The sequence below is a fragment of the Lynx rufus genome, unplaced genomic scaffold (genome assembly GCF_022079265.1).
Source record: "Lynx rufus isolate CCGP_SWC_20201006 ecotype Redwood Valley unplaced genomic scaffold, mLynRuf1.p SCAF_9, whole genome shotgun sequence".
NCBI classification, from domain to species: Eukaryota; Metazoa; Chordata; class Mammalia; order Carnivora; family Felidae; genus Lynx; species Lynx rufus.
The window spans coordinates 21,723,397-21,751,323 of NW_025814897.1; the positions used below are offsets into that span (position 1 = coordinate 21,723,397).

At 44.7% G+C, this 27,927-nt stretch overlaps 2 protein-coding genes across 2 annotated transcripts; both read left to right on the forward strand.

The window, feature by feature from the left end:
- Window positions 1-3,132: 3,132 nt before the first annotated feature.
- Window positions 3,133-10,011, forward strand: PANX3 (pannexin 3). The gene is made up of 4 exons (XM_047070363.1): window positions 3,133-3,313; window positions 4,528-4,670; window positions 7,670-7,884; window positions 9,372-10,011. The coding sequence occupies exons 1-4, from the start codon at window positions 3,133-3,135 to the stop codon at window positions 10,009-10,011; spliced, it is 1,179 nt and encodes a 392-aa protein (XP_046926319.1).
- Window positions 10,012-14,349: 4,338 nt separating this feature from the next.
- Window positions 14,350-27,055, forward strand: TBRG1 (transforming growth factor beta regulator 1). The gene is made up of 9 exons (XM_047071064.1): window positions 14,350-14,698; window positions 16,394-16,464; window positions 17,108-17,340; window positions 17,922-18,058; window positions 18,353-18,499; window positions 24,238-24,335; window positions 24,593-24,703; window positions 25,064-25,206; window positions 25,891-27,055. The coding sequence occupies exons 1-9, from the start codon at window positions 14,549-14,551 to the stop codon at window positions 26,034-26,036; spliced, it is 1,236 nt and encodes a 411-aa protein (XP_046927020.1). The 5' UTR covers window positions 14,350-14,548; the 3' UTR covers window positions 26,037-27,055.
- Window positions 27,056-27,927: the final 872 nt, after the last annotated feature.

The window sequence follows — 27,927 nt, forward strand, 5'->3', positions numbered from 1 at the left end:
AGATAAAATGAAATAATATGCTTGCTGTTTTAAGCGTTCACTTTTAGTACAGTTTTGTTGCAGCAATAGAAAAGTAGTGCATTTAAGCTAGTAGAAGAGAGAACCGAAAATCTGAATAGTCAAATATTTATCAAGGAAACTGAGTCCATTAACTAAAACTTCACCACAAAGAAAACCCCAGCCTACATGGCTTCGCTAATAAATTCTTCCGAATATTTAGTGGAGAGAACTGACATCAATCTTGCACAAACGTTCCCAGATAACAGATAAAGAAACACTTTCTAATTCGTTTAGTGAGGCCAGCATAATGTGCCAAAGCCCTCACAAGAAAGAAAAATTAGATCAAGCTTGCTCTTTTTCGTAAATATAAATGCAAAATCTTTAACAAAAGTTCAGCAAACTGAAACCACCCCAAAATTGAGGATATGATGTAGAGCAAAAGAAGCCAGACACACTGGGTGTTGTGTGTAAGTGATAAATCATGGGAATCTAACCCCAAAACCAAGAGCACCCTGTATACACTCTATGTTAGCCAACTCGACAATAAATTGTATTTAAAAAAAAAAAGAAGAAGCCAGACACAAAAGAAAATATACATATGATTCCATTTCTAGAAGGTATAAAGAAGACAAAACTAATTTATACCATTAGAAGTAGGGGCGCCTGGGTGGCTCATTTAAGCGACCGACTTCAGCTCAGGTCATGATCTCACGGTTTGTGGGTTCGAGCCCCACATCGAGCTCTGTGCTGACAGCTTGGAGCTTGGAGCCTGCTTCGGATTCTGTGTCTCCCTCTCTGCCCCTCCCCCGCTCATGCTCTGTCTCTCTCTCTCTCTCTCTCTCTCTCTCTCTTTCAAAAATAAATAAACATTAAACAAATTTTTAAAAAAGAGGTTAGCATAATGATTACCCTTTGGGCAATGATACTTAGGAAGCACTTCTGGTGGGGGGTGTACCTGGGTGGCTCAGTCAGTTAAGAGTCTGACTTCAGCTCAGGTCACTATCTCGTGCTTCATGGGTTCGAGCCCCACGTCGAGCTCTGTGCTAACAGCTCAGAGCCTGGAGCCTGCTTCCGATTCTGTGCCTCCCTCTCTCTCTGCCCCTCCCCCGCTTGTGCTGTGTGTCTCGCTGTCTCTCAAAAATGAATAAACATTATTTTTTAAAAAAAGGAAGCATTTCTGGGGGTGTTAGCAAGGTTCTATTTTTTGATCAGAAGAAAGTTTATTGAACGTTGTGCTTATGATATATGCATATTAATGTATGTATATTATACTTCTCCAAAATGTAAACTGATTTAGGCAAAAGAAAATACACGCATACAAACCAATAATAAACATTGGCAAAAACACACATTATGAAAAGATTCAGAAATGGGAGTGTGGAAATACTAATGGGGAATAGGAAAGGATCTTTTCTCCTGTTCCCATGCCTGTCTCATTCCATTCAGCAAACACAGGGCAGCTCTAAATCAGAGTTGGCCTCTAACCTGGAGATGGAGACAGAGGCAGGCCCAGTCTAAACATTTGTGAGCCCAGGAAAAACAGTTTAAATAGAAGGCCACATACCATATACCTATACATTTCAAAGTTATAGATCAAGCTAACAAACTGTTAAATAAAGTATGTTCTGTCTGTCTGCCTTCACACACACACACACACACACACACACACACACACACCCTTCATAATGATCAGGAATGCCAGTTTTGAATTTAGAATCCCCAGACTCCTCAGATCCCTTCTTCCCAAACCAGCTAAGTCCCACATTGCAAGAAGTCTCACGATTGCATGTGTGGGCATCCCACGACTTCTAAATTCTATCCAAATCCCCACAACAAGCCATTTTTTAGGCCCAGGAGTGCACACCACCAGCATGATCTACCCTTGGGAGGATGCACCTGAGGAAAAGACCTGTACAGGCCCTGGAAGCAGGATGGGTCCACCTGGAGGGGGAATCACAGTGTCTCAGGCACTAGAAGAGTGGTCTAGAGCAGGTGCATGTGCTCTGAAAGGTCACAGCTCCTTAGCCCCATGGACACTTAGCCTGTGAGAAGGATTCAGCCAGAGGCAGCCAGTGTGAAGACCAAGGTCAGGGCCTCTCTTTGCCAAGTCTAGAAGTAGCACCAGAGACGAGAGTAAGTACCCTGTGCTTTTCCACCCACCCAACTCCACCAAACTGAAATAGAGTTGACATTTGCTCTACACTTTATACTTTGCAAAGCACCTTCGCATACAATACTCTTAGTCAATCCTCACAAGCTTGTAAGATTACAACGTAAGATCATTTGATAGAGGAGAACACTGAGCCAAAAGTGACTTGCCTGAAGTCAAGCAATAAAAAAATGAGTACTGCTAGGTCTCCAGTGGGAGACTTTTCCCTGCAAATTTTAAAGGTCCTATTCTTTCCACTATTCAATACTGCCACCCATCTCCCAGCTTCCTAGAGATTCAAAGGGGGCTAAAAAACACCAAAACAAACAAACAAAAATGTAAATGTGCATAAATTGTAAATATGTGGCTGAAACATTGTAGGAAAAGACCAGAGGCCGGGAAGGAAATTTAACAGCAAATATAGAGTAGTTTCTGGGAAAGATCCTGGGCCCAAAGCAAAAATCACCAGCAAGACAAAGAATACTATGTAAGAGCAACAATCCTAGCTGGGTGTTGGGGGCTCCTCTCCCACGCAGACCACAAAATGAGGGCCTTCACCACATTTCAGCAATCTCCACCCAAATTCCACACCAATTACATGGGGGGGGTCCTGGCTCCACAACTCTCCTTCTCTCCACCACCCCACCAAAAATACTTTATTAATGAGAGGGCAGCATAAAGCCACGGGACTCCATGTGCTCAGGGACAACCCAGAGAGAGCGGCCTGGCACCAGCCCCAGCTGAAGCCCGACCCTCCTCCAGTGAGGACCCACTAAGCTATGCCTCCCTCTAATTATCAGATGCCTGGCTCAGGGCCTGGCCAGTTATTTAGAGAACCAGTGCCTGCTCCTAGCACAGATCTCCGTGAGGCTGGGGCCGCAGGCACTGTCTGCTCAAAGCCAGCTGCCTGAAGCTGCCATCTCCCCACACCGTGGTCCTGGGACCCTTCCTGCGGCCTCTGCACCCCAAAGGTCAGCGGCACCATGTCACTCGCACACACAGCTGCAGAGTACATGCTATCAGATGCCCTGCTGCCCGACCGTAGGGGACCCCGCCTCAAAGGACTGCACCTGGAACTTCCCCTGGACCGCATGGTCAAGTTCATAGCTGTGGGCTTCCCCTTGTTGCTGATGTCCCTAGCATTTGCCCAGGAGTTCTCTTCCGGTAAGTAGCTTCCAAGACCCAGTGTATGAGAGACCCCACTTTGTTTCACTCTTTGCATGGACTCCGAAGTGGCTCCCATATTGTCCAGGTGTCATGACTTTGGCCTGGGCATTACCCAAAAAGCAGACTATGCATGAATTTAGGGCACCAGCAGAGCAGAGGCACCAAAAATTTTGAAAACCATTTCCAAACTTTTGTAGTAAAAATATGTAGCTTTAATTTCGGTATTAATATATTTTATGTCACTGCAATAATTAAACTTTTATTTTGATTTTCATATGGATCTAGAGAGATCAGGGCTCCATAATCTTTTCAGGACCTAGGACCGCTAAAGGTCTTAGTTGGCCATGCTTTAGATGAGTCTCTTACTGTCTCAGAGCCTTCTGCCTACTCTCCACCTCCAGGGTTTCTGATTTAAGGACATATGTTAAAAGACTGACATATCATAGGTGCTAAATAAATCCATTCCTTCTTTCCCACAGCCCGTGGCCACACACACACACACACACACACACACACACACATTAACAAACACACAGACCTGGTGTTCTAGGCACTAGATTAACTCAGCAAATTTCCTACCTCTATTAAAGAAAAGGTGGACTTCCTGAGGATTGGGATTTCTGGCTTTCTTTTCTGGCTATACGATTAGCTTACTGTTTCCCAAAGAGGTATGTCAACCTCCCACTGCCTCTTCGTTCCCCCACAAGATGGAGAGAACCCTTGGTTCCCCCTTCCACCTCTCTCTGGAGAATCATGGAAAAACAAAACTCTCCCTCCGAGCCCGTTCCCTTTCAGGACCTCCTGCTCACCCTTTCCCTTGATTGGGCTCAGAAACAGGCCATTAATCCTCTAAATTTTAGAACCTAAAAGATGCCAGTTCTCTCAGGAAGGAGAAGTCACCACCAAACCACAGGAGTGTGGGGCGCCCCTGCTGCCCGCATGTCCGGGACTCCAAGGGAAGCTTTGAGAGGGAAGAACCCACGTCAAAGGGGAGCCAGTGCAATAAGGGAGCTGAGCCAAACAGGCCTATGGTGACGCTGCAGTGCACAACCTGAAACTGGGGCCTGGGAATCAGAAAGTGCCTGCCAGATAAAAAAAAACTGGCGGAGCTCTGGAGGCATCCCCTGGAAGGCTCTCAGCTGACAGTCCTCTGGGTCCCCATTCCTCCACTCCCAACTCCAGGCTGCCTCCAAGCTGTGTTCTTATTCCAGGGCCCCCCATCCGATGCTTCTCTCCCAGTAACTTCAGCATCCGGCAGGCCGCCTACGTGGACGGTTCCTGCTGGGACTCACTTATTCACCACGAACAGGATGAGCTTGGCCAGAACAAGATGAAATCCCTGTGGCCTCACAAGGTAAAGTAAGCTGGGCTCCATCAGGCTGCTTCGTGGCAGGGTGGAGCAGGCTAGAACCACACCATTATCTTCTCTCTTGCCTCTTTGCCGCCCCACCCCATGTTTTTTTTTTTTTTTCTTTTGTCATTGACTCTCATGTTTCTTCAAATGTCTGGTGATCTTTGGTTGCCCACTTTTATCTGATTGGAAGCTTTGTGCCTATGGGTGAGGCTGGCTGACCAGCAGCCTTCTGTTTACAGTGAACCCTTCAGGCCATTTCGCTGGGAAAACCTCAAATATCGGTATCTGTAATCCTTTCTCTTGGGCTGATTCCCAAAAAGCATCGCTGGATCGTTAATTGTGTGGATCTAGGGTGGCAGTTGGTATTAAACTCGGTTACCAACACTCTAGGGACTCAACTGTGGGTCTCAGCACTCAGTATTCATTCAACTAACATGGTTCTCAAGTTTGTTCCCCTGCCCTCAATGGACCCAAGTGCAGAAACTCTTTGGTTTAATGTTTCCAAAGAGCAAACCACAGGCGGATTGATTCTGCCAGTGGATGGAAAGGGCAGTCACGGGGCGCCTGGGTGGCGCAGTCGGTTAGGCGTCCGACTTCAGCCAGGTCACGATCTCGCGGTCCGTGAGTTCGAGCCCCGCGTCGGGCTCTGGGCTGATGGCTCGGAGCCTGGAGCATGTTTCCGATTCTGTGTCTCCCTCTCTCTCTGCCCCTCCCCCGTTCATGCTCTGTCTCTCTCTGTCTCTCTCTGTCCCAAAAATAAATAAACGTTGAAAAAAAAATTTAAAAAAAAAAAAAAAAGAAAGGGCAGTCACTTGACAAGTGCATCATATTATAGGGAAGATCTGTGGGCCTGTTTTTTCAGTATTCCTGTTTGCAACCCCACCTGTACCCCCATTTTCAGACGTACCTCATATCTGCAACTCTTGAGTCTTTCTAGTTCTGTGGTGCAAAAACAGCTTGCTTGGCCTGCCTCAACTCCCATCTCCCTACCCCCCCAAACAGGCTGCTATTTTCTAGCAGACGACTGCTTTCCAGTTTGCAACACTTTCTTGCTCTTGTCTCCCGTTTTCCTTGCCCTTGGAGAATTATGTCTTTTTTATCCCTTTAGTGCCATGCTAGTGGGGCTTCGTGAGGGAGCAGAAGTCACGTGTGTGTCCAATTCACAATGTTGAATTGGAAGTCACTGGTGACATTTTTAAGTTATGACAATTTACAAGGCCTCAAAAGGCCACACAGGTCTGGGACCCAGGCAAAACTACAGACTTAATGGAAAGAGTTCATGGGGTGTCTGTCAGTGGAAGTGTTCAAACAGGATCCAGATGGCAACAAGGGCAAGATACTGCAGAGGGGATTCAAATGTGAAAAGAGTCAAACTGTCTGACCGCCAGGATTGCCTGAGAGCTCTTTAAACCCAGATTCTCTGGTTCCACTTCAAACCTACTGAAACAGAATCTCTGGGGGTGATGCTTATCTTCAAGAAATGCCATGTCTTAGAACAGGAATGAAAAGGTTCTAATTTTTCTCGTGGATTAGTATAGTTTTCCTAACATGTCTCTCGTGTTTAGTTCAGAAACACACACACGCACACACACACACTTTCTTCCATCTAGCTGCAACCAAATATGCATCCTCCCTCTTTTTCCTCAAATTCTCCTCCAAAATAAAAGGCAACCGTTGTTCAGGAGAAGCTACAGTCAAGTAGTTCTTATGAGCTCCTAAATCAGACTGCCTAGTTCCTGATCCTGCTCAGCCATCCACGAGATGTATAACCCTGTACAGCTTACTTAACCTTTTCATGCCTCAATTTTCTTACCTGTAAAATAGAGATACTAATAGTACCTACCTGATAGCATCTTTGTGAAGAGCAAATGAAATAATGCATGTCAAGCACCTGGCACAAATGAGCTTTAAAAGCCTTTAACAAGTTGAGTTTTGTGGGGCGCCTGGGTGGCTCAGTCGGTTAAGCGTCCGACTTCAGCTCAGGTCACGATCTCACGGTCCGTGAGTTCGAGCCCCGCGTCGGGCTCTGGGCTGATGGCTCAGAGCCTGGAGCCTGCTTCCGATTCTGTGTCTCCCTCTCTCTCTGCCCCTCCCCCATTCATGCTCTGTCTCTCACTGTCTCAAAAATAAAAACGTTAAAAAAAAACAAAAAAAAAACAAGTTGAGTTTTTACTGTGGGTAAAATAGTGGCCCAACCCCTGTTGGGTGTGGTAGGGAAAAGTCCCTTACCTCAGGTGGTAAATTGTGTAGTTGAGGACACAAGACTCACCCATTCGTCAACGTCAGCTTGATACATACAGAACAGGAATAGCCCCAAAGTATTCCAAGACAGTGCCTGGTGGTGTCGTTTGGCACAGCCACGAACGCAGAGATGAAAACACAACTGCACACGAGAGGAACCGAGGAAGGCAGCGTGGAGGCTATGGGATTTGATCCCCTCTCTGGAGGGTCTAAGCCAAAGTCAGCCATGTTGAGGCCCCTGAGTGGACTTTGAAAGCTAACAGACTCTGGGTGTCTGGAGATAAGAACTTGGAGGAGTCAAAGAAAGAGAGGTGGAAGATTAAGAAGGCGGACACTCTCCCCTAGGATGTGATGCCATGACCACTGCTGGCCATGGTCTCTGCTTAGCGACCCAGGCTAACATGCATGGGGAACGGAGGGACTCTCGTGGTTCTCTGTCGCTCTCCCCCACCTTCTGTCTCCCTCTTTCTCTCCTTATATCCCTCTCCCTCCCCTTGTCCTCCCTGGGCTCCTACATACCTACACAGACCCCAGATCTGAGGAGTGCAGCTGGGGAACATGGAGATTCAGCAAACCTTCTCCTCTGGGCTTCAACATACTCAGCCAGGTCAGTAGACAGCCTTACGTCCTGGGCGTGTGGTGGCTCATTCCCCCCACCACCTTCCTTCCCCGACGCAGGAAGCAGGGAATGAGAGCCCCTCTCTCAGAGCTCTCTCTACACACTGGGGCCCCCTCCTCAGCTCACTCTCACCCCACAGGCCCTGCCCTACTCCCTGCTGGCCTTGGCTGTGGTCATGTACCTGCCTGTTCTGCTGTGGCAGTATGCAGCCCAGCCGGCCCTCAGCTCGGATCTGCTCTTCATCATCAGCGAACTGGACAAATCCTACAATCGTTCCATCCGCCTGGTGCAGCACATGTTGAAGATCCGGCAGAAAAGCTCAGACCCCCATGTTTTCTGGGATGAGCTGGAGAAGTGAGTTGTCTCTCCCACCCTTTTCTGAAGGCCTCAGTTGAGCGTTAACATGGCGTGCAGGGTCATCGTCAAACTATCCTCTGTACTGTCCTTCTCATGAACCCAAAGAGTTTAACACACCATCTCACTAACTTTCCATCATTTCTGTACAGGGAGGACAGAAAGGACTCTTCCTTAGTTTATAGGTGAACATCCTGCGTCACAAAGGGGTTAATCTCTCTAATGTACCACTTTTGTATACCATTCCCCTGCTCAGAACCTCCCCCCATGCCTGCAGGAAAAAACGCAAATTCTCCCACACATTTTCCCAAGGCCCTCTACTTTTTCACACCTCTGACCACCAAGTGACAGAAACCTCCCACTTTACCCAGGCAGTCTCCTCCTCTTCTCCTGATTAGCCATTCATGCCTAATTTGCTGTGGCCCCGGCACTGTTCTGGGTGCTCCAGACCCATCAGTGTGCCTTGTGTGTGTCAGAGGCAGGGGTGGGGAGGGGACAAAGGTATACCTACCCATATAGGGACTCACATTCTACGGAGGGGAAAGAGACAACAAATAAACACAACACATAGCAAATGATATGGCAGAAGATAAGTGGTATGGGAGCGGGGGAGCAAAGCCAAGTATGGGGGTCAGGAAAGCTGCAAGGTTGTGGAGTGGTGCCATTTTAAATAGGGCAGCCGAGGTAGGCTCCACCAACAGGAGCGTTGAACTGAGCTTTGGAAGCATATTCTGTCTTGTGTGTGTGCACATTCTCTATCCTCTGAAAAACGTTCCTCTCCTGTGTGTCTTTCTGAACTCCATCCACCTCTCCATCCAGCTCCAAGACAATATTCTCCATAAAGGTTTCTGAACACTCCAGCCCGTGCTGGTACCTCTCTCCTAACTTGTACAACACCGTGGTTTGTATCCACCATTTTAGCAACAAATCAAGCACTACTATTATTTCCTATTGGCGTACCTTATCCGCCCCTTCCCCACAAGGCGGCCTGTAAGCTCCTTCAGAGCAGAGACTGGCTTACATGTGCCTGAACACCACAGCTCTCAACAAATATTTGTTAGCATGTTTATTGTCATAAAATGGGTGGGTTGGCCTAAAAATCATACACACAGTATACAGACCAAGCACCAGAACGTGGTTATTTAGACTCCCCGTCCAGTGCTAATTTAATACGCTTATTGCTTCCTAAGGATCCTGTTTCGGCTTACAGGTTTAGTCTGCTCTGCTGGGCAGAAATCCAGTGTGGCCATTTGTTATTCACTGATCATTCCCTGGGTTGACCACATTGCACTCATCAGCTGGAAAATTAAGAAATACTCACACGTCTCTTTAGGGAGAGGGGTGGTTATGCTCCAGGAAGGCAGACTTTCATGTGAGCCAAGAATGCCACGTGGCATACACAGATTCCATTGCTGCCCCACGTGGCTCTCTCAGATATGGTTCCAAATGGTCTCTCCTCACCCTGCCTCCTTTCTTCCCCTGCCCAGGGCTCGGAAAGAACGATACTTTGAATTCCCCTTGCTAGAGCGGTACCTGGCCTGTAAGCAGCGCTCACATTCCCTGGTGGCCACCTACCTCCTGAGGAACTCCCTCCTGCTCCTCTTCACCTCAGCCATCTACCTGTACCTTGGCCACTTCCACCTGGATGTCTTCTTCCAAGAGGAATTCAGCTGTTCCATCAAGACAGGCCTCCTAAGTGATGAGACCCACGTGCCCCATCTGATCACATGCAGGCTGACCTCTCTGTCCATTTTGCAAATTGTTAGTCTCTCCAGTTTAACAATATACACCCTATTGGTTCCAGTGATAATATACAACCTCACACGACTATGTCGGTGGGACAAACGGCTCCTATCCATCTATGAGATGCTGCCAGCTTTCGATCTCCTCAGCAGAAAGATGCTGGGATGCCCCATCAATGATCTCAATGTGATCCTCCTTTTCCTCCGAGCCAACATCTCTGAACTCAACTCTTTTAGTTGGTTGAGTGTCTTATGTGTTTTGAAGGACACGACCACCCAGAAGCACAACATTGACACAGTGGTCGATTTCATGACATTATTGGCTGGCTTAGAACCCACAAAACCTAAACATCTCACCCAAAGGGTGTGTGATGAAAACCCCTAGTTAAAAAACCGTGGAGCAAGAAATTTTATGGAAAGTAAAAATCTCTCTCCTTCTTCACAAGCCTCACACACTAAGGTACAAAAATACCCGCTTTAGAAATGCTAAGTGTGGATTCAGCTGAATCACATCCTGTATCATGTTTTCCTAAAGGTGAGAAGATAAAATCAACGCATGAAAACAAATCTGAAAGTTAGAGCTGAAGAGTCAAAGAACTAAAAAATTAGATCTAGAGCATTCTATGAGGATAGGGGGGAAAAAAACACCTAAAACTCAGCTGAAGTCTAGACATTCTATAAGGAAAGAAGGTGCTAAAGGCTATTTATGGAGGCACGTTCTTTTCAGTATATGCACTCCATTGCCCTTCTGGAATGCACGCTCAGCTCAACCCAAAGAGCAAAAGGGCAATCTGTTAAGTGAATAAAAATGTGAAATGCTTCAGGTGTGGCCTGAAATCCTAGGAACTTGCCAGCTTGCTTTATGGAAGTCATTGACCTTGCCCAAGTCCTGTGTGGCCTGCAGAGTGGGATAGAAGACAATGATGGCAGGACCTTGTTATCTGCTTTTGGGGGTTAGGCCAGCATAGAACGAGGCCGGGGCCATGCATCAGCTAGGGGTGGAGCTCTGGGTTTTCTTCATCATCTAAACCAGGGACCACTTCGCCAAGGGCTGGGATTATGGGCTTCTTCACAACTCTTGAGGGGCCCAGGCGTGCTTCGAATACTCCAGGAGATGCCACACCTCCTCCACTTACAGCCAGTCACTGAATAGTGACCATTAGAACTAAATGGGAAAGACAGGAAAGTGCTGTTGGGCCCTTTCTCTCTCTTCTTTATTACCCCCTCTTAGCTTCTAACTTCCATTCCTACATCTGAATTTAATGGAACCTTGATCTGACTTCCGAGGCCCTGCCCAGCCCACGATACCATGCTGTCTCTCATTTGATATTTCATTTATAGAGCTGCATATTTCTTCAGAGAATTTTTGTATGCACCATTTAGACCCTTCTTCATGTAGGTAAGCAGAAAAATTACATTGCTCCCATGCTTCTCACAACGCTGAGCCTTTGAATATGCTGTTTCACTGCCCAAGATGCCCTCCCCCGTTCTTCACTGGCTGTCCACCAGCTCTCCTTCTGAGTCTGCCCAGACCTATTTCCTGCAAGAAGGCTTCCCTATCTCCTCCCCTCTTCCCTAATTATGTGCTGCCATATCATTCAATACCTACCTCTGAGATAAAAATTCTTACACTGTATGAATATTGCCCACTCATTTGCCTTTTCCTCTTTAACAAGTTTCCTGAAGGTTGTATCATAGTGGGCACTAAATAAGTATTAATCTGAATAAGTAAGTGACTGAATTTTGCTCAACCATGTTACATTGTTTGGAGCACACAGACCCAGCCCCTAAATAATCTTGTATAAAAAAAGCTTTGTGGGGCAAGTGGCTGGCTCAGTCGACTGAGTGTCTGACTTCAGCTCAGGTCATGATCTCGCAGTTTGTGAGTTCAAGCTCCGCATCAGGCTCCATGCTGACAGCTCGGAGCCTGGAGCCTGCTTCGGATTCTGTGTCTCTCGCTCTCTGCCCCTCCCCCACTCGCACTCTGTACCTCTCTCTCAAAAATAAACATTAATAAAAACTTTGTGCACAGAGATGCACTCCACAGCAATTGCTGAGCAAAAAGCCAAACAACATGGAAGTAATCATGTAAAATTATTATGCCGTAACTGGAATATTAAGCATTCATTTAAAATTATGTTTATGCTCCCGCTCTGTCTCTGTCTCTCAAAAAAAAAAAACATTAATAAAAAAAGTTGTAATTATGCTTATAAAGAAATCATAATAACACCACAAAATGATAATAAAGGTCAGTGAACAAAAAGGAAACATTATCTAACATATATGAAAATGCATGAAGGTATTAAACACATACAAATGTTAAAAGTGGCTCTCCTTCACTGGGTGTTGTACGGAAACCAATTTGACAATAAATTTCATATACTGAAAAAAATTAAAATAAAAAAATAAAATAAAAGTGGCTCACCTTATGTGGCAACATTATGGATTTTTTTAAAAGCTTCTTTGTACTATATTTTCTAAATTTCTAAAACTTGCCCAAAATGCTTTATAAATTGTAAAGAAACGTTTCTACTGAAGAAAAAGTCATATTGTAATGCAAATTCCACTGAAATCCATTGGCTAGAGCAGCTTGAAAACTAAAGGAATGAACACACTTTCCCTCCCACTAGGTATGAAACCTGTATATGAAGAGGAACAATGAAAATAAAGTCAGATCACAAAGCCTGCAAAGACAAAATACAGATGAACAGCAAATAAATCACGCAGTTGGCAAATAGGTTTTTTTTTAAATTTTTTTTTAATTTTTTTTTCAACGTTTATTTATTTTTGGGACAGAGAGAGACAGAGCATGAAAGGGCGAGGGGCAGAGAGAGAGGGAGACACAGAATCGGAAACAGGCTCCAGGCTCTGAGCCGCCAGCCCAGAGCCCGACGCGGGGCTCGAACTCACGGACGGTGAGATCGTGACCTGGCTGAAGTCGGACGCTTAACCGACTGCGCCACCCAGGCGCCCCTTTTTAAATTTTTTAAATGTTTATTTTTGAGAGAGAGAGACAGAGCGTAAACGGGGGAGGGGCAGAGACAGAGGGAGACAAAGAATCTGAAGCAGGCTGTAGGCTCCAAGCTCTGAGCTGTCAGCACATAGCCGGATGCAGGGCTCTAACGATGCAGGGTGAGATCATGACCTGAGCCCAAGTCAGAGGCTTAACCAACCAAGCGCCTATTTGCAGGCGCCCCTGCAAATAGGTTTAAAAAAAAAAAAATCTCTTCCTGTCACTCAATTATCTTTTCTCAGTTTCCAAGAGCCAACCTACACTAGCAAAGACATGATTGTGGATATTTGATTGTGGATATTTTGTGGGCAGAAAATATTCCTGGCAGTTTCCAAAAATGTATCTATTATGGCTGCCTTGAGTATGGCTGTGAAAGCACACTGGCATCCTGAAGAGTTGCTCTGTTAAAACTCAGCCACATGCAACAAGGGCAGCTTTCATTATGGAAGGATATGAAAGAACTTTCATTAGACTTCTGTGTGAAAACCATTTTGTCTTGACCCTGTCACTATTTTTACAATAATCAGAAATGAAATAGCTGGGTCATCAATTCGAAACCTTTTTTTGAACTCTGATTGTTACTTACACACATTAGTGCTACATTTTTCTCCAGTAATTCACTGAATTTGTTTTAACTATGTACATACTTTCTTTAATTTCCATATACAACTCCAGAAGTCCACATTTTGACTGTCTAACGGTAATTATATTTTACACCAGTTTAGAACCCTCACTAACCTCCCTTATTCTAAATAGTATATTCAGTTTTCAACGGAAAAACCTGTGACACACAGGCTTATTCAGCTAGTTAGTGGCATTGCTGGAATAAGAATACAAGCCTTTTGAGCATCCAACTCCTGACTTTGGCTCAGGCCGTGATCTCACGGTTCATGAATTGGAGCCCAACTTCGGGCTCCGTGCTGACAGTGCTGACTGAGCCTGCTTGGGATTCTCTCTCCCTTCTCTCTGCCTCTGTCTCAAAAGTAAACTTAAAAAAAAAAAAAGCAAACAAACAACAACAACAAAAAAAAACAAGCGTTTTGTCTTCCAGACCTGAGCATTTACCAGCACTGCCTCCAAAAAATTGCCTACCCTCCTTATTTGAGGATTTTAGATAGACCTTGGTTACAAAGTTAGCGCTAAGTTAATATAGGTAGAGGTCCAGAAACATACTTTTGGTTTCATCAGGGAAACATTTACTGAGTGCCTACTTAGTGCTAGCTCGTTATTAAAACTCTTCTCTTCCCTATTAGAGCCTAACTTGAAGGGGCAGAAGCCTTTTTTCTAGTCACCAGTGTTGTCCCAGATCCTAGTTAAATCTCGGCCTCATAGGCTTTCGGGAAACCTTTATGCGAGCTGTATACTGGAAAGCCGCAGTCCCAACACAGGCTTTCAAGTGCGTCCCACATTTCGGGAAGACCCGTTAGGGAGTGTGGAAAACTGGAGCTGAAACGCGGTGGGCTGGGGGAGCGTGTGGGAGATTCGCGCCGGCAAGATTTCGGGGCTTTTAGCCGTTAGCTCCACAGTAATACTCCTCAGCTAAGGACACAGCAGCGAGACACTGAGTCTGCTCTTCGGTGGCCTGCACCCGCCCCTCCCTGCTCCAGACCGCAGATCCGCACATCCCAGACCACCCCAGGCTCAGAGTCCCGGAAGTTACTCGCGGCCGGCGCCGTTACGTAACTTCCGGGCGGGGCTTACTTCCGAGGCAGACGCGGAAGTGCTGGGAGGTCCGGTGGCCGAGGTCGGTTGCCGGACTTCTGGCCCGGCCTTTCGCCTTGGGAAAGTTCTGGAGGGGTAGATTCCTAAGAAGCCGGCTTCCGGCAACCCAGACGAGACGAAGCCGGCGCTCCTCGGCCTGGGAGCCGATGCCGGCCGCGCCCTGGAGGCCCCGTAGCGGGGCCGGACGATGAGCCTGCTGGGCGGCCCGGCCTCCTCTCCGCGGGCCCCGCTGCAGTCCAGCAAGGCCAGGATGAAAAAGCTCCCGAAGAAGAGCCAGAACGAGAAGTACCGGCTCAAGTACCTGCGGCTGCGCAAAGCAGCCAAAGCCACCGTGTTTGTGAGTCAGAGTGTCGCTCGGCCCTTCTCCGCCTCGACACTCCTAATTCGCGAAATCTTTCCCCACACCGTTCCCCTCCCAGAGTGGCCGAATCAGTAGTGTTAGCTTTTGCAGTACACGTTACTTCTCGTTAGCCTTGTGTCCTTGGGCACCTTAGCTAATTTCTGTACTCTTCTGTTTCCTGAAGAGAGCTAAACTGCCTTTCAGAGTCGTGAAGATTTAATTGAGGAAAGTAAAGTGCTTGACATCTGGAAGATGTGCCAGTCGGTTTCAGTCATCGTTCTTACCACGAAACTCTTGGAAAGGCGTTTGATTCTCAAGAGAACCCTAGAGTGAGGCACTGTTTTTAAAAATGGCATCACCGAAACCCCAAGAGATGACTTGTGCAAGGGCGCTGTGTCCCAGCCCTGATTCCTGGTCCTAGTGTCTTCAATACTTCGACTACACAGCCTTATTTCCCAAGCACCCCAAATCCGCATAACAGACCTCTGCCCTAAACAGGCTCACAAAACTTTCAATAATACCCCCCACCCCCGCCCCCTTCTAACCTCTCTAGTCTCTCAAATATTTCTGCTGTTCTTTTATTGTAGAGGCACTGAATTCATTGAATAAGTGAACTGACCTGCCAGCCACAACTTTGTGTTCTGGCATTCTGGCTTGCTCAAGCTTGCCTCAGTGCTGGGAAATAGGGAATGGAGTCCTCACTTTTCAAATGTGCCTCCGTGTCTGAATCACCACCTTAAACTCTTCTTTCTACCACAAGTTTGCACATATCTCCGCTTTTTTAGAAGCATAAGGAAAGGTTTGGAAATTAGAACATTCATTCCCAAAGCATTTATTTAGCACTGGCTGTGTGCACTGGAGAGACATGAAAAAAGTAGAATTAAGAGGACTTGATATTTAATTGACCGCTCATTTTCTTTTATGCTCTACATGTCGGATATCCCTAAAGTCTGTGTTCTTAAGATGTTGATTCCATTCAAGTACTTGAAATAGGCTTTGTGAAGAAAAGGGATATCGCTTTGAACATTCAAATTTTGAGTTCTCACTTGAGGAATGTCCAGATGAGAATATTTCCTTTACAACTGATGCTTGGGAAATAGCTTGAGTCAGAGAGTCAGATGACACTTGAATACACATATAAGTAGATTATGAAGTTTTAAGAATTTTGCATACCAGAGTTGATTTTATTTTGTCCAGTTGTCCTTTTAAGGTTCATATTGCATGGGTGTTTTGGGATTAGCAAAGCTTGGTTTTGTTATCTCCCCAAGAGTCAAGGCACTTGGGAATGGACATTTCTCATATTTGTACGGTTTAAATTGAAGCCTATATGGATTTCAGCAGGATGCCCTTTTCTCTGCCAAAGTCTACCCTAACTAGGGTGATCATACATCTTGGTTCGCCTACGGCAATCCTAGTCTACCATACTATTCTGGAATAATAATTAATAGCACCCCTTTTTCACTCTGAGGTGCCCCAGTTTCAATAAATTATGTAATGACCTTGCCCATAATGGAATTTGACTCTACCTTTACGTATAGGTTTTCTTAATAGTTGGTCTGCAGGGTAGATTAACTTGTTCCTCTCACCCAGCAACACAGACTTCTTGGTTTGAAACATAGCTTCTCTTCCCAGCGTAATACTTTGATCTTTTATTCTCTATATGTGATTATATCCAAAAATTTTTTCTTAAAGGAAAATGCTGCTATTTGTGATGAAATTGCTCGTCTTGAGGAAAAATTTCTTAAAGCAAAAGAAGAAAGACGGTGAGCTGCCTTCGTGTTGTGTTCAGAATCCCATTTTCAGTGATTGATATGGTGTTACTGCTCTGGGGATTTTTCTCCAGTGGAATTTTTATGTATTACACAGCCCATTGGCTCTGATCAATGCAGAGAAACTCACAACCTCCGGTTTTGGTTCCCATTTACCCAAGTCGTGTTGGACCGTGGTGACGAGACAGCACCTCTATTCACCTTTCTGACACGGCCCTCTTGCCACATCTCATAAGCTATCTTCTTATAACTGCCCAGTTACAAAAGACAAGGGATAAAAGAAACTACCTCTCATTCCACAGATATTTATTCAGTATGTACTATATTCTGTGCAAAGCACAGTGGGTATGCATAATTCATACCTAAGGAGATCGTGGTACGTTCCCTTCAGAAGCATAATACCTTTCAACATCAAGGTAGAGGAACCCTCCAAATGCAAGAGAGATAAACTACAGTCCTTATCTTTGGCTTCTTGAGGAAGTGTCCTCTGGAGCCTCTTATTCCCTGGGTCCAAGAAGAACCTTATTTTTATGAGTGTAATAATCTTTATATAATTCTGGCTTTTCCAGTACTTAAGTAAAATACTGAATTGAGATAAAATAGTTCATACCTCGCTCCCTTTCCTTCCCAACCTCAGGTATTTGCTAAAGAAGCTCCTCCAGCTTCAGGCTCTAACTGAAAGCGAGGTACAGGCCGCAGCGCCTTCCCACAGCTCCAGTGTGCCCCTAACTTACGGCGTGGCCGGCTCTGTGGGAGCCATACAGGGAGCTGGGCCCATCTCTGGGCCCAGCGCTGGGGCTGAGGAACCGTTTGGGAAGAAATCCAAGAAGGAGAAAAAAGAAAAAGGCAAAGAGAACAACAAACTGGAAGGTACCTTGGGGAGACGATAGTTGTCCCGGTGGCTCCACGACTAATGACAAAGACCTGGTACTAACTGGTGGACACACACGGCCACAGATATTCTTAAACCCTCATTTGGTCCCTTAGCTGCCCTAATAGCCCTTGGAAAGAAAGTGTATTAGAGCCACATTGGGTGGAGGAATTCTAGTCAGACCTGGTTAAATGGAAGGGAGCAGGCTAAGGCCTCCCCCTTCTCCCACACCCCCAACTCTCTGGGTTGCCTTCAGTTCAGTGTTTCCTAGAGGCAGGGAAATGGGCTAGGTGGCCTTTTGAGCACACGGATGGCTTGGGAAATTTCTGATCTGATAAATGAAGACGCCTTAAAAACTGCAAGGCTTTTAGGTCCTCAGCATTGATACTAAAATTAGCCATTGCCAGGTGGGTGGGTTAAAAAGATACTCCGGGCTTTGGGGGAAAAGTCCCATGTGCCCATTCAGCGAGTGTACAGAACCAGGATTGGCGTATTGTTCTTAGCATTCACGTGTAAATTTTTCCCTTCCCCTCAGCATTGGGAGGGGCTTAAAGTGGGTGACCCCAGATTTGCGTTTCAGTTCTGAAGAAAACATCCAAGAAAAAGAAAATGGAGGGAGGTGCTCGCAAGCTGGTTCAGCCCATTGCCCTGGATCCCTCAGGACGGCCTGTGTTCCCCATCGGACTGGGGGGTCTAACAGTATATAGCCTGGGGGAGGTGAGTGAGACCAGCGATATATAGAGAGGAGAATCAGAAATATGGGAATGGGGTTGAGCCTTCCCTCCCTGTTCCCATCAGCAGCAGCCCCTTGCTGATCCAGACCAACCCCAGAAAATCTCCAGTCCCTAGGAAACCAGGTCAGTTTTGTCTGCTGCGCAGCTGACACACTTTCTCTCTGTGATTCGAGTCACTCTTTGCGGCCCCAAAGTGGTTTTAAAGGCTACCACCGTACACTGGACTTCTGAATTCTCTAGTGGCCTCAGTCGCAGAGTGGGGGAATCTTTTTTATAGATCATCACCGACCGACCTGGCTTCCATGATGAGAGTGCCATCTACCCTGTTGGCTACTGCAGTACTCGGATATATGCCAGCATGAAGTGCCCAGACCAGAAGTGTCTGTATACCTGTCAGATCAAGGATGGTGGCATGCAGCCCCAGGTACCCACTCGATTAACTGCTACTGGGTTTGTTTTGTTTTGTTTTGTTTTTTGAGACCCTTCTCTGTGACAGCCACTTACTAGTTATCACCCGTTCTGACACTCCCAGTACATGCTGTATAATAACCATTTGGGTAATGCCAAGATGCAGAAAAGCGATTGGCCCCAAGTCAAACCTTTGTTAATAAGTGCTTGAGCTGGGATTTGAGTCTGTCTGTCCGACTCTCATACTGAGGCCCTTCCCTTTGAACCCTGCTCCTTGTACTTTTGCTATGGTGACTGTGGGAGGCTGAGCAAGCATGCTTATTTGTGAAGTGCAGGCCTATATACAAGAAAGATTAATTTGATATTCTGCCATTTCAAGTAGGACAAAAATGGAGGTAGCAAAGAAACTGCATATTGGTTTCTGGTCGCATACACTCTTAAGGACCTGGGAGATGTGAACCTTAGTCTTTTTAAAACAATTTTTTTTAACGTTTATTTATTTCTGAGACAGAGAGAAATAAATAAACACACTCTGTCTCAGAAAGTGAGTGTGAGCGGGGAGGGGCAGAGAAAGAGGGAGACACAGAATCCGAAACAGGCTTCAGGCTCTGAGTTGTCAGCACAGAGCCCAACGCAGGCCTTGAACTCATTAACCATGAGATCAGGACCTGAGCCGAAGTTGGATGCTCAACCAACTGAGCCACCCAGGCGCCCCGAACCTTAGTCTTATCAAATACTTTTGTTCATCCTTCTCGCTGTTGTGATGCAAGGGAGTTCATTTTCCCCACCCGTCACCTCTGGTCATTGGGAAAAAAATAAACCAGTTTCAAAGTTCCAGACTTCTCTGTCTGATGTTACAGATCACTAGAAAGTTGGGTGGAAGCAAGTAGACACAGGGAAGGGAACCTCGAAGCAGAAGCTGAGAGCCTGCTGCCACATGTGGATAATACTGCATCGCTCCTCTCCTGGTTAGAGTGCTGTTAGATGCATCTGAGTGTTCAGATGACCTGGCCGTGCAGGAGTTCTGTTTAGAAAGTACTGTAACAGGGGGCACCTGAGCAGCTCAGTCAGTTCAGCATCTGACTTTGGCTCAGATCACAGTCTGAGGGTTCGTGGGTTCGAGCCCCATGTCGGGCTCTGTGCTGACAGCTCAGAGCCTGGAGCCTGCTTCGGATTCTGTGCTTCCCTCTCTCTCTGCCCCTCCTCTGCTCATGCTCTGTCTCTCTCTCAAAAAAAAAAAATTTAAAAAGTAATAATAAAGTAAAAATAAAGTACTGCAACAGACTCCTATGGTAGTAGTATACCATATTTATTTATAACAAATTTATAAATTCAGTACAAATCTAATAATTCTAATAGAATTGTCATGGATATTGACAAACTGGTTCTTAATTTCCTTGAAGACAAATTGCTAAAATATTTGTGAAAAGAAGAGTTTGTGTGGGTTTTAGGTGTTTTGCTTTGCTTTGTTTTTTAGCTGATTAATCCTTCTGGACATTATTTTCAGGTATATTGTGAGCCTTAATTTTTTTCCAACTAACATCAAGTGTTATCTCTAGTATATACTAAAAGTATGTAGACAATTCTTTTTCATCTCTTTGTCTATAAATGCTAATATGAACTTTAATTTCTTTAGCTTTATAGAATGTTTCATACTATATCTTAAAAGAAAATATGGAAGAATATTTTTATAATCTTAGAGTGAGGTGAAAGCTTTTCTTGAGTGAGGCATGAAATGTGGACACTATGAAGGAGAATAGATTGGACTGTTAAAGACTTAATGACAACAAAAGATACATAATCCAAGTTAAAACTCAAGCAAAAAAAAAAGGAACAAAGTATGTAGCAGTGGATTAATATCCAGATAAAGTGTTCCTCTGCTCAAATACAAAAAGCAATCAAATACAACAGGTATCAGTTGAAACTGTGCAGATGGTTGGTAAGAACGGACCTCATTAGCAATTAGAGAAATGGAGATAAAACGATTTTGCTCATAGGCAAACAGCAGAGAGATTGGTAATATTGAGTGTTGGCCAGAGTGTAGGAAAACAAGTAAGCATTAGCTTGAGTGAAAACTTGCAGTCTTTTGGAAGGCAACTTGGCAATATCAACAAGTTTGGTATGTGTATCCTTTGACCCAGGATACTGCTAGGTGTTGAAGTATTTCCTAGAGAGATGTGCAAATGTGAACAAAAGAGTTACATGTAACAATCTACATTATGGTATTGTTTGTAATGGCAAGAAATTAGAAATTGCTGAAATGCCCATCAGGAGGAGAATGGTTAAAAATTAAGATTTATCCGGGGCGCCTGGGTGGCGCAGTCGGTTAAGCGTCCGACTTCAGCCAGGTCACGATCTCGCGGTCCGTGAGTTCGAGCCCCACGTCGGGCTCTGGGCTGATGGCTCGGAGCCTGGAGCCTGCTTCGGATTCTGTGTCTCCCTCTCTCTCTGCCCCTCCCCCGTTCATGCTCTGTCTCTCTCTGTCCCAAAATTAATTAAAAAAAAAAAAAATTAAGATTTATCCACCTTACGTCATGTAGCAGTTGAAAGAATGAAGTACAGTTACACATACTAACAGGGAAAGCTCTGTGAGACCAAAATATGAGATTTTTGCCTTTTAATTGCTCTTTGTGCAAAATAGAATAGTGTGCACACAGTATAAAAGATTGGAATTTGGGGTGCCTGGGGAACTCAGTTAAGCATGGGACTGACTCTTGATTTCAACTCAAGTCATGATCTCATGGTTTGTGAGATCAGGCTCTGTGCTGACAGTGAGCCTGCTTGGGATTCTCTGTCTCCCTCTCTGTCTGCCCCTCCCCCACTCACTGTCTATCTCTCTTTCAAACTAAATTAAAAAAAAAAAAAAAAAAAAAGATTGGAATTGACATGACCAGTACCGAAAAGAGAGCAGTCCTGGAATATTTGAAGACAATTGCTCACAGTTTTTTCCATAAATTAGCTGAGAAATAAATATAAACCCTCAGTATCTTAAATTTGCAACATATGTCATTAGTTGAAGTAACAAAACCACTGACTAAAACTACAAGATAATTATTATTGACAAAAATAAAAGAGCTCTAAAATTTGCTACAGTAAAATTGAAGTAATAACTGCAGAAGAAAACTAACAGCAGGAGAAGCCATACTCAGTAAAGTATATTTTGGATTCTAAAAAATGATTAATCACTGTATATTCTTTGAAAATATACAGAAAATAGGGGCGCCTGGGTGGCGCAGTTGGTTAAGCGTCCGACTTCAGCCAGGTCACGATCTCGCGGTCCGTGAGTTCGAGCCCCGCGTCAGGCTCTGGGCTGCTGGCTCAGAGCCTGGAGCCTGTTTCCGATTCTGTGTCTCCCTCTCTCTCTGCCCCTCCCCCATTCATGCTCTGTCTCTCTCTGTCCCAAAAATAAATAAACGTTGAAAAAAAAAAATTTTTTTTAAAAATTAAAAAAAATAAAAAAAAAGAAAATATACAGAAAATATACAGAAAATAAGTAAATCCTGTTTGGGATAATTTTATTAAGGTAAACATTGAAAAACGGGATACTGTTTTGGTTTTTAAGTTTTTATTTAAATTCTAGTTAGCTAACACACAGTGTAGTATTGGTTTCAGGAGTAGAATTTAGTGATTCCATCACATGCATATAACACCCGGTGCTCATCACAAGTGCCCTCCTAAATACCCATCCTGCATTTAACCCATCTCCCACCCATGTTCCCTCTAGCAACCCTCAATTTTCCAGAATTAAGAGTCTGTTTTATGGTTTGCCTCTCTTTTTCTTTCCCCTATGTTCATCTGTTTTGTTTCTTAAATTCCACACATTAGTGAAATCATATGGTATTTGTCTTTCTCTGATGGACTTACTTCGCTTAGCAAAATACACTGTAGCTCCATGTTGGCAAATGGCAAGATTTCATTCTTTCGATGGCTGAGTAGTATTCCACCGTGTGTATCTACCACATCTTCTTTATCCATTCATCAGCCAATGGACGACATTTGGCTCTTTCCAGAAGCATCGGGGTGCATGTGCCTCTTCAAATCAGTATTTTTGTATCCTTTGGATAAATACCTCGTAGTGCAGTTGCTGGGTTGTAGGGTAGTTCTAGTTTTAATTTTTTGAGGAACCTCCATACCATTTTCCAGAGTGGCTGCATCAGGTTGCATTCCCACCAGCAGTGTTAAGGTTTCCCTTTCTCCACATCCTCACCAACACCTTTTGTTTCCTGTATTGTTAAATTTGGCCATTCTTACAGATGTGAGGTGATAGCTCACTGTAGTTTTGATTTGTATTTCCCTGATGATGAGTGATGTTGAGCATCTTTTCTTGCGTCTGTTGGCCATCTTAGGTCTTCTTTGGAAAAATGGATACTGTTTAACTGAACTTTATGAAAAGAACACTAGTCAGGGAATTTAATTGGCTAAGTATTTTCTATGCAAAAATTCATTGAACTTAGAGAAAACTGGTCAAGGAATTAAGTTGGCTAGATAGTATTTATTACAAAAATACTTTCTTGGCAAAAATTCTTCAGTATTAGAATTTCGAGTTGAGAGTTATTTTTTATGTATATAGTCAAGATATTTTGCAATTTAAAAAATGGGGCTTGGAGTCAGAATGGCCTTATTCCTCCTAAATATTACAAAGTAAATATAAGATTAAATTATCTTATTTGATCTCATGTATTTTTGTTTATTTTTTAAATATAATTTACTATCAAAATGACTAACATACAGTGTGTAAAGTGTGTTCTTGGTTTTGGGGGTAGATTCCCGTGGTTCATTGCTTACATACAACACCCAGTGCTCATCCCAACAAGTGCCCTCCTCAGTACCCATCACCCATTTTCCCCTCTCCCCCCCCCCCCCCCGCCCCCACATCAACCCTCAGTTCGTTCTCTGTATTTAAGAGTCTCTTATGGTTTGCCTCCCTCCCTCTCTGTTTGTAACTATTTTCCCCCCTTCCCTTCCTCTATGGTCTTCTGTTAATTTTCTCAAGATCTACATACGAGTGAAAACATGATATCTGTCTTTCTCTGACTGGCTTATTTCACTCAGCATAATACTTTCCAGTTCCATCCACATTGCTGCAAATGGCAGGATTGCATTGTTTCTCGTTGTCAAGTAGTATTCCATTTTATATATAAACCACATCTTTATCCATTCATCAGTTGATGAACGTTTAAGCTCTTTCCATAATTTGTATATTGTTCATGTTATTTTTTCTTTTAATTTTGCTAAAAATTTTTTATTCATTTTTGAGAGAGAGAAAGCATGAGCAGGGAAGGGGCAGAGAGAGAGGGAGACACAGAATCTTAAGCAGGCGCCAGGTTCTGAGCTGTCAGCACAGGGCCTGATGCGGGGCTCAAACCCACGGACCATGAGATCATAACCTGAGCTAAAGTTGGACGCTTAACCGACTGAGCCACCCAGGCGCCCCCTATTGTTCATGTATTTTTAAAGTACCATTTGTATTTGTACTTATAGATGTAAGTAAGTGGATAGGAAAGGTGTGTAACAAATTAAGTGTGGACTTGTGGAGAGCAGTCACAAGGTGTTTAGAACTGAAACAGTTAAAGGACTCTGTGTTTTCTTGGATTTGTTTGAATTTGTAACGGCACTCTAGGAAATTGGACCCACCTTCTAATATCATATACATCAGCTTCAAGTGCTAGAGTGAAGAAATAGTTATAGAAGTAGTGTGGCTTTCTACTATTCCCTCTTTCAAAGTTGATCTCATTGCTCCTTTATCTTTCTCAGTTTGAAATTGTTCCCGAAGATGACCCCCAGAATGCCATTGTCACCTCTTCTGCAGATGCCTGTCATGCAGAACTGCTCAAGACCATAAGTATTACTATGTAAGTTGAAGCTTGAAGACTGTCTAAATAGGTCACTTGTGGTACGAGATTTTCCTTGCTTTTAATGTATGGAGATCCCTAATTTTATAGAAAGCTATCCTGCATCATTTAGATTTTTTACCAGAAATCCAATGGATTTCTCCAGAGTATCCAAGTCAAGAAAGTTTGTTCTCTGCATTCATACCCACATTCCATTCCTAAAGCCATTCTCATCTCCCTCTAAACTTTGAAACTACCATCCTCCCTCTCCTATTTAGGGGGAAACTAATGCCCAACCTGCTTCCATCTGGAGCTGACTTTTTTGGGTTTTCTCACCCAACTATTCACAACCTGATCCAGAGTTGTCCAGGAGCTCGAAAATGTATCAAGTAAGTTACTGCTTTGCTCGTTGTTACGCTGTGTTCTGCTTCCGTCTTCAAAGCAGGCTTGCTCCTTTGTGTGCCTCAGTATTGGTCCTCCTAGCCCTCTGGACAAGGGGCAGAAGGCAGTACCCCACTGTACTAGAATTATCATTTTCTGTGTGTACCATGACAGCAAAAGGGTTGGGAAATCCTGCAGGATAACGTGTCACTAAATGTTCCTATCTTCTCTTAGTGTTTTCATTAATGTGATTCTTAGATACATATGGGAAAGATTACAGAAAAAACATACCTGATCTCTTTGGAAGTAAGAATGGGTTATTGTGGCTAACAGACAGCTCTTGATAACGATGCCCTTTGATCCTGCAGTTACCAGTGGGTGAAGTTTGATATATGGAAACCTGGAGATGGGCAGCCGCCCCAGGGACCGCCAGAGGATGATGCAAGTATAAGCTTTGAAGCCTTTCAGAGACAGGCCTTTGATGAAGATCGTACTGATCCCATTCTGCAAGGTAGCTTAGTTTTCCCTTCCCGGTTTGAAAATTGACTATTTTTAGACTACTGTCTGCTCCTCATGGGTAGCGGAGTACTCCAGAGAGCTGGGCAGTAAGTGATAGAAACTTACGCTGCCGGGACCACGGAGACTCCCAAGTATGAGGATGGGCCGCCCTGCGGGGCTCTCCAGCAGCACTTGCAGGGGTGACAGGGAGCGGCTGCCGTCACAGTGAGGCAGGGCCCACAGAGAAACCAGGCTTTCTCGTTTTCCCACTTAAAACAGACCTAAGCAGAACTGCAGGGGAAAGTTGACTGCTCAGGACAAGAATTTCATGTGAAGTGAAGGGGAGCAGATGATGGCCTTGGTCCTGCCTGTGTTGGGTGGGTTCCCTCCCACAGATGGGTGGAGCTCTCAGGGGATCTGGCATTGGGTCACATAGGCAGAGCTCTGGACTAGAAATCATAGAATTAAAATCGTCACTTTTTGTCTGTATACTATATAACCCTAGACAAAACACTTAATCTATTTTGGCCACAGTTTTCTTTGTCATAAAAGTCGATTTCTGTCCTATCTTACCAAGCAAGGGCAAAATTAGGCTGACAGGGGCAAGAGTGTTAGGTACTGAAAGGACATTCACGCGTGGGATCAGTCCCCTGAGTCTCCCAGGCAGCAATGGAACTGAAGGAATTTTCTTCTCCAGGATCCTTGGACCTTCCAGAGCTTCAGCCCACGGCCTTCGTGTCTTCTTATCAACCCATGTTCCTGACGCATGAACCCCTGGTAGACACTCACCTACAGCACCTGAAGTCTCTGTCCCAGTGTAGCCCAACTCAGTCTTCAGATTGATCAGGAAGGGGTCAGATGCCACATCATTTAACTTAAAGTAAAACTTAGAATATGGAAGAAGGCAGCAGTTCAGGAACAAAGGAGATACACATTTTGTTACCGAGGTTCCTGTGGTGACAGTGTTCCCTTGGAAAAACTGCAGCTGCTTTATTTTTAGCAATAAATTTCTCTTTACAAATCTGCTTATTTTCATCTCATTGTGATCAGGATTTTTTTTCTTTCTTTTTTTTTTTTTTTTTGCTTAGCTCTGCCCGAAGTGGTAGAGCAAACCTAAGTGTTCTATAAGCCGGAATGAGAACAGGCTGCAGACTCAGGAGGGAGAGGTGGGAGGAGTCCCAGCCTTCCACCTGGATTCTGATCCTAGCTCCAGGAATGAAGGCCCAGCCCCTGCTACCCCAGCAGCTGCTTCATTTCCGTGTCTGGACGATCACAGTCCAGTCTGCTTCTCCCCGAGCCAGAGAGGCTGGCCCAAGGCATGCCGTTCATCTTTTTCTTCACACTTCATATCCTTCAAGGGAAACAAAAAGTCCTCTGTAATCCTTCCTACCGGCTCTTTGCCGTTCCTTACCCGAGAATGTGCTTGTAGCTGAATACGTTGAATCCACATGATGGCACAGATACAACATGCCGGGAGGGCAGGGGCGCTCCCACCCTCCCTAACAGGCTCACCCAGTCACTTCACTAGCTCTGTAATAACTTGACTCCGTATTTTGTGCAACCGAATGTGTTGGACCCTGCCCGTGGCACTAAGGTACAGGTTTACCGCATCACCCCATCTGGACCCCAGCAGTACCGCATGGGAGGCCTGCTGTCCGTCCAACCAGGGACCGGGACAGCTGGAAGGAAGCAACAGAAGGACCCCAGAAGGAGGAGAACGAGGAAGGAGTGTCAGTTGTCACTGTGCTGCAGTTCGTAGCTGCTGACCAGGGACAACACGAAGGGGTTTGTTTCCTAGGAACAGATGGGCAGCAGAAGTATCAGAAACGAAAGTTAACTGCTAGTAATTGTATGGCTCTTAACTCTGGTCTCTACAAGTTTGTGCAGCTTTTACAGTACAAAAAAATAAAATTAGGATAACACCAAACCTGGGGTAAAAGGGGGATTACTCAAAGCTGTTCATGCTTTAATGTTTTTCTTTCTTCACTGCACATGTTGGCTGGACATATGTGCACTCCTACAGAAATGATATATGCTGCTTTTACCATAGAGCAAATATCTTTCCATTGTATTACATTCTGAGTAAAACACATACAAGAGAACCTCATTTTAAGAAAGATTAAGATTTTTTTAAGTTATTGCGCTGCTTGCTTTAATAAGAGTATTTACTTTGTAGCTTTCCTAGAAGAGTAATTTTCAAAGTACAGATCTCAACCCATCAGTTGTTCCTAAACTTAGGGAGGTAAGACCTACACCTGTTAAAATTAAATAAAACAATTATAACTTAATAGAATGCATCACATGTCAAAAATAGAAATTTGGGTTTCAACTGTAGAATATATATATGTATTTATATAAAAATCACATGTACACACATGAAGGGAGTACATGGAATAAAGGTAAAATGTTTTACTACAGATCATCCTTTTTAAAAACTTGAGCCTCGGGGCGCCTGGGTGGCTCAGTCGGTTGAGCGCCCCACTTCAGCTCAGGTCACGATCTCACGGTCCGTGAGTTCGAACCCCATGTCGGGCTCTGGGCTGATGGCTCAGAGCCTGGAGCCTGCTTCTGATTCTGTGTCTCCCTTTCTCTCTGCCCCTCCCCCGTTCATGCTGTCTCTCTCTGTCTCAAAAATAAATAAACGTTAAAAAAAATTCTTTAAAAAAAAAAACGAGCCTCCCTCCACCCCAGTATACTTAAAACGTCTTTTCATCTATTGGTTGAGAGAGTGAAA